The following is a 14,850-nucleotide window of genomic DNA, read 5'->3' as shown; positions in this document are numbered from 1 at the left end:
ACTGAGCGACTGATCTGATCTGATACTTTTTAAAGATGACAAAATTCAGGTACAGGATTGGAAACTGACTTTGTCAAGATCTGCATAGTTTATATTAAAATGAACACACAAACTCTCAGTTGAATCATATAATTTCTTTCTTTCTTTCTTTCTTTTCTTTTTTTTGGCATGTGCTATCTTAGTTCCCTGACCAGGGATCAAACCTGCGCCCCCTACAGTACCAGTATGGAGTTTTAACCACTGGACTACCAGGGAAGTACCACATAATTTATTTTAAATTAATTATAAGATGATCAAAAGAAAGTTCAAAAAGGTGTAAATGAGTGATGGTTTTATTGGCAAAAGTAAATAGATAGTGTATGAGTTATTTCAGATGACAGATTTAGTTGTTTTCCTTACAAGTAAAAGCTGCAATTGCCACATTAAAACTTTAATGTAGGCTATCTACATATGGAGCTTTAGCCTCAGGCCTGGAGCAGCTGTGAAATGAAAGTTACCACACCATTCTAGTCCTTGGATATCAGTATATTGTCCTTCACCTTCCACCCTGCAACAGTAAAAAATAAATGTGTTCATTAACAAGACTAGAAATTTACAGTCCAGGTATAAGACTGTTTAGTATATTATATACTATGTCTGAAGAATTATATCATTCTGCTTTCAAACTTTGATTTAAAATCTGACATCCTGTTTTTATATCCTACAAAAAAAAATACTACTATTCCAACAAACATTGTCACTATACAAATTTTTACGTCTAAGATTTTAGGATTACATATGCTTAGTTTAGACAAAACCAGAACAGTCACAAAATGAAAAGTTTATATTGGTTATCTGACTTAGTTCATTTATTCAACAGATGTTTATTGATTTTCAACTATGTTTGAGATACTATGCTCTATGCTGGTGTTTTCTGGACTATTTGGAGTGGTGAAAATACACTTCACAGAACCAAACAGACCTTTATCCCATGGGTTAGAGTTTTCTCCCTTTATTAATATCAGTGGGAAAAGTTTATATGCTGTCATCACAGACTTGGCAACAGAAGAGGTGAACACTTTTCTACCCTCCTCAATATGTATCAACCACTTCATAACAATTAGGTTGCATTTTTAATTCTGGAAATAATAAGGGGGTAGTTATAAATTAACACGAAACCTCTGGATGACATATCTGGTGTGAGGATTAAATTTATAAAGATGTGTGAGGGTGGGGGTGGAGATTTGGATGAAGGTGGTCAAAAGGTGCAAATTTCCAGTTACAAGATAAATAAAGTATTAGGAATGTAATGTACAAGATGATAAATATAATTAACACTTTTGTATGTTATTTATAAAAGTTAAGAGAGTAAATCCTTAGTTCTCATCACAAGAAAAAAATATTTTTCTTTTTTTATTACTTTATATCAATGTGAGATGATGAATGTTCACGAAATTTATTGTGGTAATCACTTGATGATATATGTAAATCAAATCATTATGCTATATACCTTGAATTTATACAGTGCTGTATATGAATGACATCTCAAACTGGAAGAAAATATAAAATAAAATTTAAAACTATAAAAAAACCTTATCAAGATATTTCAAGCAAAAATAATTTTTGGCCTAAATTTTCTCAATAATTGCAACAAACTTTCCCTCTCTAATATGACTGCAAAAAGTTCCATAGGAATAAAGAAGTCAAGAGAAAATAAATGAAAAAATCTAATAGATTATCACTAGGAATGATATCGGAGAAGGCAATGGCACCCCACTTCAGTACTCTTGCCTGGAAAATCCCATGGACGGAGGAGCCTGGTAGGCTGCAGTCCATGGGGTCACTGAGGGTCGGACACAACTGAGCAACTTCACTTTCACTTTTCACTTTCATGCATTGGAGAAGGAAATGGCAACCTACTCCAGTGTTCTTGCCTGGAGAATCCCAGGGACAGGGGAGCCTGGTGGGCTGCCGTCTATGGGGTCACACAGAGTCGGACATGACTGAAGAGACTTAGCAGCAGCAGCAGCAGGAATGATATGTTTTGGAGGCTCATGATGGCCTTAGCCTCTCTCATAACATTTTCCCCCAAAATGATAACCCAACAATTCTTCTAAAATGTAAGTATATTTTAACTAAATACATTACAAAAGAAATTTAGCATTAAATTTTTAGGCAAATATGCCTGAAAAATAACTTTTAGACTACAGTGACTTTTTATTTTAAACTCACCTGTTTTCATTGAAATTTCCAGTGTACTTTGCCCCATTTGGGAATGTATAAGTTCCCAGTCCATGAAACATATTGTCCTTAAAGTGTCCTTCATATATTGCTCCTGAAAAATGCTCAAGTCTTCCAAAACCATTCATCTGTTTGTAACAAAGGAAATGACCTCAGTAACTAATCTTCAGTTTCATTAGTGTATTTCTAAGAAGTATACACATATGTCTGTCATCCACTTAGTTATTATTTAATCTACCATTCATCACCCTTTATTTCCACAATGATAAGACAATATTTTTATCATTGTCCTTTTTATGTCTGTCTCTGTGAAGCTGACAAAGTCAGTGTTTCTGATCTGGGGCACTTGAACATCTTGCAGGTCCATAATGATAATAACAGGGCTCCTCAAGATACCTTGAATATATCGAAAATCTTAAAGGCCAACCAGTTTAGTTAGCCCAAAAATGGCACAAAGAAGTTGTGAAGAACAGAAATTTGTATTCAAGCAGACCCAAGAACATATTTTTCTTTCATCACTTACTAGCTAGGCAAGAAATCTGAGCCTATGCTATGCTGTCACTTCAGTCGTGTCCGACTCTGTGCGACCCCATAGACGGCAGCCCACCAGGCTCCCCCGTCCCTGGGATTCTCTAGGCAAGAACACTGGAGTGGGTTGCCATTTCCTTCTCCAATGCATGAAAGTGAAAAGTGAAAGTGAAGTCGCTCAGTCGTGTCCGACTCTTAGCGACCCCATGGATTGCAGCCTAATAGGCTCCTCCGTCCGTGGGATTTTCCAAGCAAGAGGTACTGGAGTGGGGTGCCATTGCCTTCTCCGAATCTGAGCCTAATTTCCCTCAATTGTAAAATAGCAATATTAAGGATATTGAACTCATTAGGCTGCTATAAGGATTAATTGAGAAAATTCTGTAATGAGTTTAGTTTGTTTAATGAATAGGAAATGAGAAAGATGATGACAGCTCTCTGAATGAGTTTCATACTATTCCTTATATTCATATATATTAAATATAATAATTTGTTATTTTTATTGCATGGCTTACTCATACGTGTTTTTTGAAATGGTGAAATGCCAGGAATCATTTAACCAACAGAGTTACTTATCCACTGTCAATATTCAAAACAATAATAATACCTTGTCATCTTTCCAGCTTCCTGTGTAGACAATCCCATTAGGAGTGGTATGAATACCTATTCCATTTCTCTCAATGACTCCAGAAGATGTTCTTATACAGTCCCCATCTAAGTAAGAGAGAAATACTGAAGATTATAAACGAGAACCCTGTTTGGCTAAATAATAAAGTATGTTCAGGCTTAATCAAAACTGCATCACAGTGGGTCTCTCTGCTTTCCTATAACTAAAACTAATGAGACCAGAGATGAGGTGCTCCATGGACCTTTAAATCATTGACTCAAGGGCCTGGAAGACTGACATATGGCTATGGCCTTCCCATAGGTTTCCAAGGCACACTGTCTATACTTTAGAGTTAAAGATTTAAAATCTGTTCCTCCATTAGTATCTTTTTTTCTCTCCATCAGTATTTCTGTGTGATTTTATTTAATGGAGTTAATATCTCAAAAGTACTTTTATCAAGTGTGACAGTCTCAGTTTTGCACTCTTAAGCTATTTAATTTTAATCTATATAGGAAAAAGTAATTGAAATGTATGCTTACCATACTTGTCTCCATTTGGAAATATAAAGTTTATCTTAAATACTTCTGGAGCTGTTTTAAAAGATTTAAGAAAAATCACATAAACATATTTTTTAAAGTTTTTTATTCTTTGATATGAACAATTTTTAAAGTCTTTATTGAATTTGTTACAATATTGTTTCTGTTCTATGTTTTGGTTTTTTGGCTACGAGGCATGTGGGATCTTAGCTTCCCAACCAGGGATCAAACCCACATCCCCTGCATTGGAAGGTGAAGTCTTAATCAGTGGACCACAGGGAAATCTCAAACTTAAACATTTTTATATTATAAGACCTATAACAAATTTGCTTTAAGAGCCAACCAGATACTCACTTTATATTCATGTTTACTTGGCATTTTCATAGTCGAGTGTAGGGTTCTGGGGAAATAATTTTGTCTAGATGATCTATTTTTATTTGTTTATTTTAACAGCTGTATTAATATATAATTCACATACCACAAAAATTACTCTTTAAAAGTATACAAAATTCATTTGTTTTTGCATACTCAAGTTGTATAACTGTCACAATCTAATTTTAGGATATTTTAATCACCCTCAAAAGAAATCCTGTACATATTATCAGTTGCTCTCTATTACCCTAAAACCTATCCAACCCCATCCCCAGACCCTAGCAAACAATAATCTATCATCTGTCTCTATGAACTGGCATAATCCAGACAGTTCATAGAAATGGAATCATACGATATGTGGTCCTTTGTGAGTAGCTTCTTTCACTCAGCTTCAAGTTTGATCCATGTTGCAGCATGTATTAGTATTTTATCACTTTTTATTGCTGAATAGTCCATGGTACAAAAATAACACATTTTGTTTATTTATCCATTCATCAGTTGATGGTCAGTTGAGTTGTTTCCAGTTTTGGCTGTTATGAATAATGCTACTATAAACATTCATGTATAATTTTTTGTATGAGCATATGTTTTTATTTCTCTTGGGTATATGATCTATTGATTATTTCACAGAGGTAAGGTAGAGTGAGCAATCTCAGAATTGGCAGTAGAAAGAAATAGAAAAAAAAGATAGTAAGCGAGAAGAGGCGGGGGAAGGAGTAGGGTCTAAACAGAATGAGATTGGAATGAAGACCAGGTTAAAAATGAAAAAAGAAAACCACAGGCCTGGGGGGCAGGGGTGGAGTGGAATCTATGCCTCAGAGCTCTGGGACATTCAGTGGATTAAAACTTTAGAAACTAATTTTTTCCAATACTGAAGAAAACATATATTGGAGATGATAAGTAAACTATAACTTCTAGAACAACAGCCTATTAGAATGTTACTCAAAGTGTGGCCCATGCACTAGAATCATTTAGGATGCTTTACAAGTTCCTAGGCCCTACTCCACAATGCTGCTGCTGCATCGCTTCAGTCATGTCCGACTCTGTGCGACCCCATAGACGGCAGCCCACCAGGCTCCCCTATCCCTGGGATTCTCCAGGCAAGAACACTGGAATGGGTTGCCATTTCCTTCTCCAATGCATGAAAGTGAAAAGTGAAAGGGAAGTCACTCAGTCGTGTCTGACTCTTAGCGACCCCATGGACTGCACCCTACCAGGCTCCTCCGTCCATGGGGTTTTCCAGGCAAGAGTACTGGAGTGGGTTGCCAATGCCTTCTCCGATACTCCACACTACTGAGTCAGAATCTCTATGAGTGGGACAAGAGAACTGATCTTTTCAACTGGAATACTAACCTGAGTGCCAGTTATGAAAGGCTGAAAGCTCATCTCCTCTGAGGAAACAGAGTTAATAAACAAAATAGGCAGAAGACTTAAACATCATCAAAAAGGGAGAGTCCAGCAGCCTCGAGACAGGAGTAGAAACTTATGAAAAATAATTAACAATTTAGGAAATGAATAATTTAATTGTGAAAAGAAGAGAAGCAAAAAGCAAAGGCGAAAAGGAAAGATATACCCATTTGAATGCAGAGTTCCAAAGAATAGCAAGGAGAGATAAGAAAGCCTTCCTCAGTGATCAGTGCAAAGAAATAGAGGAAAACAATAGAACGGGGAAGACTAGAGACCTCTTCAAGAAAATCAGAGATACCAAGAGAACATTTCATGCAAAGATGGGATCAATAAAGGACAGAAATGGTATGGACCTAACAGAAGCAGAAGATATTAATAAGAGGTGGCAAGAATACACAGAAGAACTGTACAAAAAGATCTTCATGACCCAGATAATCACAGTGGTGTGATCACTCACCTAGAGCCAGACATCCTGGAATGCAAAGTCAAGTGGGCCTTAGGAAGCATCACTATGAACAAAGCTAGTGGAGGTGATGGAATTCCAGTTGAGCTATTCCAAATCCTAAAAGATGATGCTGTGAAAGTGCCGCACTCAATATGCCAGCAAATTGGGAAAACTCAGCAGTGACCACAGGACTGGAAAAGGTCAGTTTTCATTCCAATCCCAAAGAAAGGCAATGCCAAAGAATGCTCAAACTACCGCACAATTGCTCTCATCTCACATGCTAGTAAACTAATGCCCAAAGTTCTCCAAGCCAGGCTTCAACAGTACATGAACTTTGAACTTCCAGATGTTCAAGCTGGTTTTAGAAAAGGCAGAGGAACCAGAGATCAAATTGCCAACATCCACTGGATCATTGAAAAAGTAAGAGAGTTCCAAAAAAACATTTATTTCTGCTTTATTGACTATGCCAAAGCCTTTGACTGTGTGGATCACAATACACTATGGAAAATTCTTCAAGAGATGGGCATACCAGACCACCTGACCTGCCTCCTGAGAAATCTGTATGCAGGTCAGGAAGCAACAGTTAGAACTGGACACGGAACAACAGATTGGTTCCAAATAGGAAAAGGAGTATGTCAACGCTGCTTATTTAACTTATATGCAGAGTACATTATGAGAAACACTGGGCTGGATGAAACACAAGCTGGAATCAAGATTGCAGGGAGAAATATCAAAAACCTCAGCTATGCAGATGATACCACCCTTATGGCAGAAAGTGAAGAACCAAAGAGCCTCCTGATGAAAGTGAAAGAAGAGAGTGAAAAAGTTGGTTTAAAGCTCAACATTCAGAAAACTAAGATCATGACATCAGGTCCCATCACTTCGTGGCAAATAAATGGGGAAACAGTGGCAACAGTGAGAAACTTTATTTTTTTGGGCTCCAAAATCACTGCAGATGGTGACTGCAGCCATGATATTAAAAGACGCTTACTCCTTGGAAGGGAAGTTATGACCAACCTAGATAGCATATTAAAAAGCAGAGACATTACTTTGCCAATAAAGATACATCTAGTCAAGGCTATGGTTTTTCCAGTGGTCATGTATGGATGTGAGAGCTGGACTATAAAGAAAGCTGAGCGCCAAAGAATTGATGCTTTTGAAGTGTGGTGTTGGGGAAGACTCTTGAGAGTTCCTTGGAGTGCGAGGAGATCCAACCAATCCATCCTAAAGGAGATCAGTCCTGAGTGTTCATTGAAAGGACTGATGTTGAAGCTGAAACTCCAATACTTTGGCCATCTGATGGGAAGAGCTGATTCATTTGAAAAGACCCTGATGCTGGGAAAAATTGAAGGCAGGAGGAGAAGGGGACAGAAGATGAGATGGCTGGATGGCATCACTGACTCAATGGACATGAGTTTGCGTAAACTCTGGGAGTTGGTGATGGACAGGGAGGCCTGGCGTGCTGCAGTCCATGGGGTCACAAAGAGTCAGACACAATTGAGTGACTGAAATAAACTGAACTGTTGAAATATACCACCTTAGAAGGGCTGAAGAGCAGAATGAAAACTGTTGAAAAGTAAATTAGTGAACTGGAATACAAGGCTGAATATTTTTCCCAGAAAGAGGCATAAAGGAAAACAGAGGTATCACCTGACAAACCTTTCATATTTCCCCTCATCCCCAGACTCTTCTAGGACCCCCCACACCACTCTCGGTCTATCCCTACTGTAGTGTGTGTGTGTGTGTGTGTGTGTGTGTGTGTGTGTGTGTCTGTGTTGGTCTATCCTTACCATAGATTGTGAAAGTGTGTGTGGGGGTGGGGGGGGATGTTGGTCTATCCCTACTGTAGTGTGTCTGTGTGTCTGTGTGTGTGTTGGTCTATCCTTACTGTAGATTGAAAGTGTGTGTGTGTGTGTGTGTGTGTGTGTGTGTGTGTGTGTGTCTGTGTTGGTCTATCCTTACCATAGATTGTGAAAGTGTGTGTGTGTGTGTGTGGTGGGTGGGTGGGTGTGTTGGTCTATCCCTAGAGCCCCCACAACGCTCTTGGTCTATCCCTACTGTAGTGTGTCTGTGTCAATTGCCCTTAAATGGTTCCACACCCGAAACTTCGGAATGTTAGAGCTAGAAGAAGGGAACCTAAGAGGTGCAGACTGGCAGTACGCTGGCACTGGCCTAATGTGTCACAACAGCGAATCGACGGCCAAATGACAGCTAGAACCCAGGTCTCCAGATTCCCGCTCCTGGGGCTCTCTGCAAGTTCTGCTTAAGAGACGTTGAGAGGATGGGGCACTCACTTGACACAGGGCTGCGGGAGAGATTTTCTGGACTCTGCGATTCTCCCTGGGCCGCCAGCTCCGTGGCCTGGAGGAAAGGAAGCCGTACTTCAGCGCCGGGTGCGACACGGTTGCTAGGCGACCAGGCACCTCTCACCCGGAAGCGAATATGGGGTGGGGGGGGCCGAGGTTGAGCCAATCAGAAGGCGCCAGGGCTGTACCGCTGTAGCTGGGCCGCTGCGGAGCCGCTCCAGGTAAGGTCCGGGTGGGAGGCAGCGCCCAGACAGGGCCCTTGGCCGCTGGGCGCCACGTCCGAACAGGTGGCCCGGGAAGCAGCGCCACAAACCCGGGACGGTCGCCCCTTCCGAGGACGAGGGATGTGTGTCCGTGTGCGTGGTCCGCGCGTCTCCCTGGTGGTCAGTGTGCGGACCTTTCCACCGTCAGCCTCTCCCGCAGTGGGCAGGGTCTGAGGAGCCTCCCGGCCCGGTGGGATCCAGCCTGTCTGGCAGGGGCCGGTGAGTCTGGAGCAGCAGGATCCTAGGCCTGTGACCAGGCCTGGCCTGGGTCGACAGCTGAGGGTTGTACAGCTGAGGCCGGGGAGCTGAATTCTGCGAGATAAAGGGTTGAATTGGAGGGCCTCGGGCTCGTTTCCTGTATCTTAGCTCCGTCTCCAGTTGGTGGCTGTTTGGGGAGAGAATTGGCTACAGTGTATGCTGGAAGAAAGATACCAGGTCTGGGTATCTGCAAGGAGCTGGATATATGGGGTCAGTCAGAGATTTGCCTGGGAGGGGAATGGTTTGTGGTCAGTTTTCAGCGCCCAGCTTGGTGATTCTGTTTCTGGGAGCCAAACTTAGGTTCTCGTGTCCACGGTGAATAAAGATAGTTGAGATCTTCCCAGGCTAAATGGATTTCTGATGTTTTGGCGTCTTATGGGGCCTGCCCGACCAGGGAAAAACTGCCATTCCCCGGGCTAGCAAATTAACGATTAATCTGACAGCATGCCTTTCATATGCAAACCAACCAATCCTGCCTGCCTTAGCTCCAACAACCTCCTTTGTCTAACTACCAAGCCTGTAGTTCACCTGCCCTAAATCAGTCCAGGGCCAAGTACCAGGCAACTAGGGACAAGCCCTAGACCTTAGAGCCTGCGGGAGTTACTCAAAGTAGCCAGTGGTAAGCTGGTTTCCCTGCCTGGCCTCTTCTTTCCCATGGGAAAACCAAGAAAGGATGCGGGGTGGCCTTCTCCTTACTCCTTTCTGCCTGCTCCTGACACAGGTGCTTCCCTGGCGTGGCCCACGGTAACAGACAGACCTCTCCTTTTTAGGAGAGCTGTAAGTAACGTTAAACTTTTTCTTTTGATGGTATTAATCTCTCTGTGTCAGCACTCAGTCACCTTTATAAATTAAGGCCCAGGCACAAATCAAAGCAGGGCTGGCTTAACATTAAATTTTGAATTGAAGATACAAAGTACATGTTTGTGGGGTAAAAGGTAAGTATGGGGGAGAGAATTTCAGCTTTGGAGTCAAATGGATTATTTCAGACCCTAGCTCCAGGGTTTGCTTCTATAGTAGTGACATTGGACAAGTTGTGTAATTTATCTGTACTCTAGTTTCCTCCTCTGTAAAATACAGAAAATAATATTTACCTTCTAGGAATTTTACAGAATTAACTGAAATAATCTTTCCCCTCCATGCCCACTTATATTTCCAACTGTGTTCTACACATTTCTATTTGAATGTCTAGAAGGCATCTCCAGTGTAACATCCATCCTGAACTTGTGACACTCCCTATCATTTCCTGTCCATTCCCTGGTGGCTCAGATGGTAAAGCGTTTGCCCGCCATGCGGGAGACCCAGGTTCGATCCCTGGGTCAGGAAGATCCCCTGGAGAAGGAAATGGCAACCCACTCCAGTACTCTTGCCTAGAACATTGCATGGACGGAGGAGCCCGGTAGGTTACAGTCCATGGGGTCGCAAAGAGTCAGACACGACTGAGCGACTTCACTTCACTTCACTTCACATTCCCATTCTTATCACATGGCTGAGCACAGAACCCCTATTCACCTAGTTAAGCTAGGACCTCAGATTTTACAGTAATTCTAGACACTTCTTATACCTTTCATCTAATTCATCTACCATTAAAATGCACTGAGACTCTATGGTTGCTTTTCAACTGTACTTGTTCCCTCCGCAGTCCAACTTGCTTAGTTTTGCATTTCATCTCCTACCTGCACAATTACAGTAGTCTCCTAACTGGCCTCCTGGTTCTCCTCACCTCCCTACAGTCATTTTATTCTTCACATGGCAGCTCGAGTAATTGTTAGAACCGAAGTCAGTCATACCAAGCTTTTGCCTTTGCCCTCTATTGACTTTCTATTATATTTAGAGTAAAATTCAAAGTTCTTCCTAGGGCTTATATGGCCATCTCTGCTCTCTGACCTCATCTCCTTTGCATACTACATTGCAGACCCACAAGACTCCTCACTGTTCAGCTCACTGCATTGAAGATGTTATTCTGGACTTGGACCCTTTTCACCTACTATTGCTTCTGCTTAGAATGTTCTTTTTACAAATATCTCATGACTCATTTTCTGCATGTTCACATGTCTGCTCAAATATGACCTCAGAAAGATGATCACTCTTACCTGACCACTCTATCTGCAAAAAGACTCAGTTTTTTTCCTTCATAGCACTTAATTAATATTGTATATTTGTTTATTGTCATCTTAATTTCTAGAGGATGAGCTTCATGAGGCAAGAGTTTTGTTGTCTTTGCTGTTGTATCCCTAGAATCTAGCACTTAATAAGTGTTCAATAAATATTTGTGGCATGAATAAATAAATGAATGGCTCTCCATTCTCATATCAGTAATTTATTCAACCCTCAGCTATTCCTCAAATACATATTGAATTCCTGTTATATGCCATACACTGTTAGAGGAACAGCAGTAATCAACATGAATATACTCCTTGCCTTCAGAGAGCTTTTGGGGGCTGGGGGAGGGTCGGGAGATAAACATCAAAGAAACAATAAATATGTATAATTATAAAGGATTTTGAAGAAAGGAATATCAAGAGACCTAGTCCAATTGCTGCATGTTTGTGAGTTTCCCAGTTATTTCCCTGCTTTTGATTTCAAATTTCATTTTAGTTTGGTTGCAAAACATACTTTTTAAATTTTTGTCTTTTTAAATTTATTAAAGTTTGTTTTATAGGCTAGTATATTGTCTATCCTGGAAAATTTTCCTTGTCCACATACGAAAAATGTATATTTTTTGTTGGGTAGAATTTTCTGTAGATGTCTCTTAGGTCCAGTTGGTTTTTACTGTGTTTCAAGTCTTCAACACCTTCTGTGTGGGTGTTTTTACCGTAGCTGAACGTGGGCATTGCAGTTTGCTGCTGTTGTATGTTGTGTATTTCTCTGTTCATTTCTGTCAGTTGTTGGTTGATGTGTTTGGTGCTCTGTTATTAGGTACAGTATATTTATAATTGTTGCATCTTTCTCATGGACTGACTCTCTTATCTTTATGAAATGTTCTTCTTTATCACTAACAAGATTTTTTTTTTTTGCTTTAAAGTCTATTTTGTTTGATATTAGCGTAGTTGCTGCAGCTTTCTTGTGGTTTGTTTGCATGATTTCTCTTTTTCCATCCTTTTACTTTTCATTTATTTGTATCTTTGAATGTAAAGTGATAGACAGCATATACTTGGATCTTGTTTTTATTCACTAATAATTTGTATTTTGATTGGATTGTTTAATCCATTCACATTTAATATTGTTCTTGGTATAGTGGGATTTATTTTTTCCATTCTACTTTTAGTTGTCAATATGTCTCATGTCTATTTTGTTTCACTGTTCCTACTTTACTGTTTTCTTTTGCATTAAATTATTCAATAAATATTTCCTAATGCAGTATTTTAATTTCTTTAGTGATTTTTTTTCACTACATTTTTTGAATTTTTGGTTTACTTTTTAGTGACTGCTCCAGGATTTGTCATATACCTCTTAACATATCAGAGTCAACTTCCCATTTATACTAACTCAATTTTGGTAATATATAGAAATGTTACTTTCGTATAGCTGTATGCCTTTCCCCTCCTTTTTGCAGTAAAGGTTCCACATGTAAGCAATAGCATATGGTATTTGTCTTTGAGTTACTTCATTTAGTATGATAATCTCTAGGTCCATCCATATTGTTGCTAATGGCATTATTTCATTCTTTCTTATGACTAATATCGGAGAAGGCAATGGCACCCCACTCCAGTACTCTTGCCTGGAAAATCCCATGGATGGAGGAGCCTGGTGGGCTGCAGTCCATGGGGTCGCGAAGAGTCGGGCACGACTGAGCGACTTTCGCTTTCACTTTTCACTTTCATGCATTGGAGAAGGAAATGGCAACCCACTCCAGTGTTCTTGCCTGGAGAATCGCAGGGACGGGGGAGCCTGGTGGCTGCCCTCTATGGGGTCACACAGAGTCGGACACGACTGAAGCGACTTAGCATAGCATAGCATGACTAATATTCCATTGTGTATATATACCATGTTTTCTTTATCCATTCATCTGTCAATGAAACCTTAGGTTGCATCCCCAACTGTACATTGTTATAGTTATTACTTTACCATCTGTAGTCATTTTATTAACCCAGTCCATCTGTGCTCCCACCAACCTGCTTTGTTCTGTTATAGCAAATACATTACATTTTTGCATATCACAAACCCACTATTACATCATATACATATTATTTTATACGGTTTCTTTTTAAATCAGTTATGTGAAGAAAGAAGAAAATATGGATGTACACTGTTTGGTAGGTTTGGGGGGGGTTGATTTTATTTTATATTTACATAGTTAGCTTTACTGGTGCTCCTTTTTTTGTGTGTGTGAGTTCAGATTACCATCTAGGGTCACTTTCTTCAACTTAAACAAATTCCTATTAGTATTTTTTTGTAAAGCAGATCTTACTGGGTTTATATCTGTAAGTGACAAGTTGTTTTTCTCTAAATGCTTGCAAGACTTCTTGTCTTTAACTTTTAGCATTTTTATATTGTGTCTATTTATGGATCTCTGGGTTTATCCTATTTGAAGTCCTTAGAACTTCCTGTATGTGTAGGTTATTGTCTTTCAATAAATTTGATAAGTCTTCTATCATTATTTCTTTAAATATTTTTTCTGTTCTTTTCTTTCTCTCTCTCCTATTCTTCTGGTGTTCCTGTTACGCATACTACTAACTTTGGACTTAGTTTGGGTGTAGTTAGTTGACTTAGTTTGAGCTTAGTTTGTTCTTTATTTCTGGTTCCTTAAGATGTAAATCTAGGTTGTTTATTTGAGATCATTTCTTTTTCTTAACATAGACATTTATTGTGATAAACTTCCCTCTTAGAGAACTCCTTTTGCTGCATCCCATAATTTTTGGTATGTTATGTTTTTATTTTCAGTTGTTTGAGGATATTTTAAAATTTCCTTTTGATTTTGTCTTTGACCCACTGGTTGTTCAGGAGCATGTTATTTAATTTCCATACATTTATGAATTTTCCAGTTTTCCTTCTTTTATTGATTTCTAGTTTCATACCGTTGTTATCAGAAAAGATGTTTGATTTGTTCACAGTCTTTTAAATTTGTCAAGACTTGTTTTGTGGCCTAACACATGATCTATCCTGAAAAATATTTCATGTGGCTTTGAATGGAATGGTCTGTGTATGTCTGTTATAGTTCAAGTTGAATTTTTCTTTTACTGGATGATTATCTTTCTGGATGATCAGACCATTGTTGAAAGTGTGATGTTAAAGTCTCCTATTCTTGTTGTATTGCTGGCTACTTCCTCTCAATTATGTTAATATTTGCTTTATATATTTAGATGCTCTGATATTGGGAGCATAAATATTTGTAATTGTTAGATTCTCTTGATGAATTGACCACTTTATCATTGTATAATGATCTTCTTTGTCTATTGTTAGAGTGTTTGACTTAAAGGCTATTTTGTCTGAGTATAGCTACCCCTGCTCTCTTTTCGTTTCCTCGTGCATTTACTATCTTTTACAGCCCTTCACTTTCAGTCTGTGTGTCTTTGCAGCTGAAGCTATTCTCTTGCAGGCTGCATGTAGTTGAGTCTTATTTTTTTTATCCATTCAACTATTTTATGTATTTTGATGGGAGAATTTAGTCCATTTACATTTAAAGTAATTATTGATAAGTAAGGACTTACTGCCATATTGTTGTTTCCTGAGCATTTTTAAGATCTTTTGTTTCTTTCTTTCTCTCTTGCTGTCTTCCTTTATGATTTGATGATTTTCTATAGTGGTATGCTTTGATTTTTTTTTTTCCTCCTCATCTTTTGTATATCTACTATAGAATTTTTTTTTAAATTGTATTCTTTTATAGTTTCTGTCTTACTATAGATTTTTAATGTGTAATTTTTAGTTTGGTTGTTTTTGTTTGGTTGTTTTTTGGTTGTGAGGCTAATGTAAG

The 14,850-nt window shown here is 39.1% G+C and overlaps 2 protein-coding genes across 7 annotated transcripts in view; one reads left to right on the top strand and one right to left on the bottom strand.

The window, feature by feature from the left end:
- Positions 1–316: 316 nt before the first annotated feature.
- On the bottom strand, positions 317–8,521 carry MORN2 (MORN repeat containing 2). Of its 2 annotated transcripts, NM_001076428.2 has the most exons (5): positions 8,407–8,521; positions 3,892–3,942; positions 3,353–3,459; positions 2,212–2,348; positions 317–547 (listed from the first exon to the last, which is right to left on the bottom strand). In NM_001076428.2, exons 1-5 carry the CDS (start codon positions 8,462–8,464, stop codon positions 445–447), a joined length of 456 nt encoding a protein of 151 aa, NP_001069896.2. In that variant the 5' UTR covers positions 8,465–8,521; the 3' UTR covers positions 317–444. The 2 variants fall into 2 exon arrangements, with proteins under 2 accessions (NP_001069896.2, NP_001421843.1); NM_001434914.1 differs by lacking the exon at positions 3,892–3,942.
- A 61-nt stretch (positions 8,522–8,582) lies between these two features.
- Positions 8,583–14,850, top strand: part of DHX57 (DExH-box helicase 57) — a 60,360-nt gene continuing 54,092 nt past the window's right edge. For 4 of the 5 annotated variants that reach the window (XR_009496295.1, XM_024999077.2, XM_005212666.5 and 1 more), the window contains exon 1: positions 8,583–8,639. The gene's annotated coding sequence lies outside the window, so the exon portion shown is untranslated. Of the gene's footprint in view, positions 8,901–14,850 lie in introns of all 5 variants that reach the window. The other variant, XM_005212667.5, reaches the window with a different exon arrangement.

The sequence above is a fragment of the Bos taurus genome, chromosome 11 (assembly GCF_002263795.3).
Source record: "Bos taurus isolate L1 Dominette 01449 registration number 42190680 breed Hereford chromosome 11, ARS-UCD2.0, whole genome shotgun sequence".
Taxonomy (NCBI): Eukaryota; Metazoa; Chordata; class Mammalia; order Artiodactyla; family Bovidae; genus Bos; species Bos taurus.
This window is presented reverse-complemented; position numbering and strand designations above follow the sequence as displayed.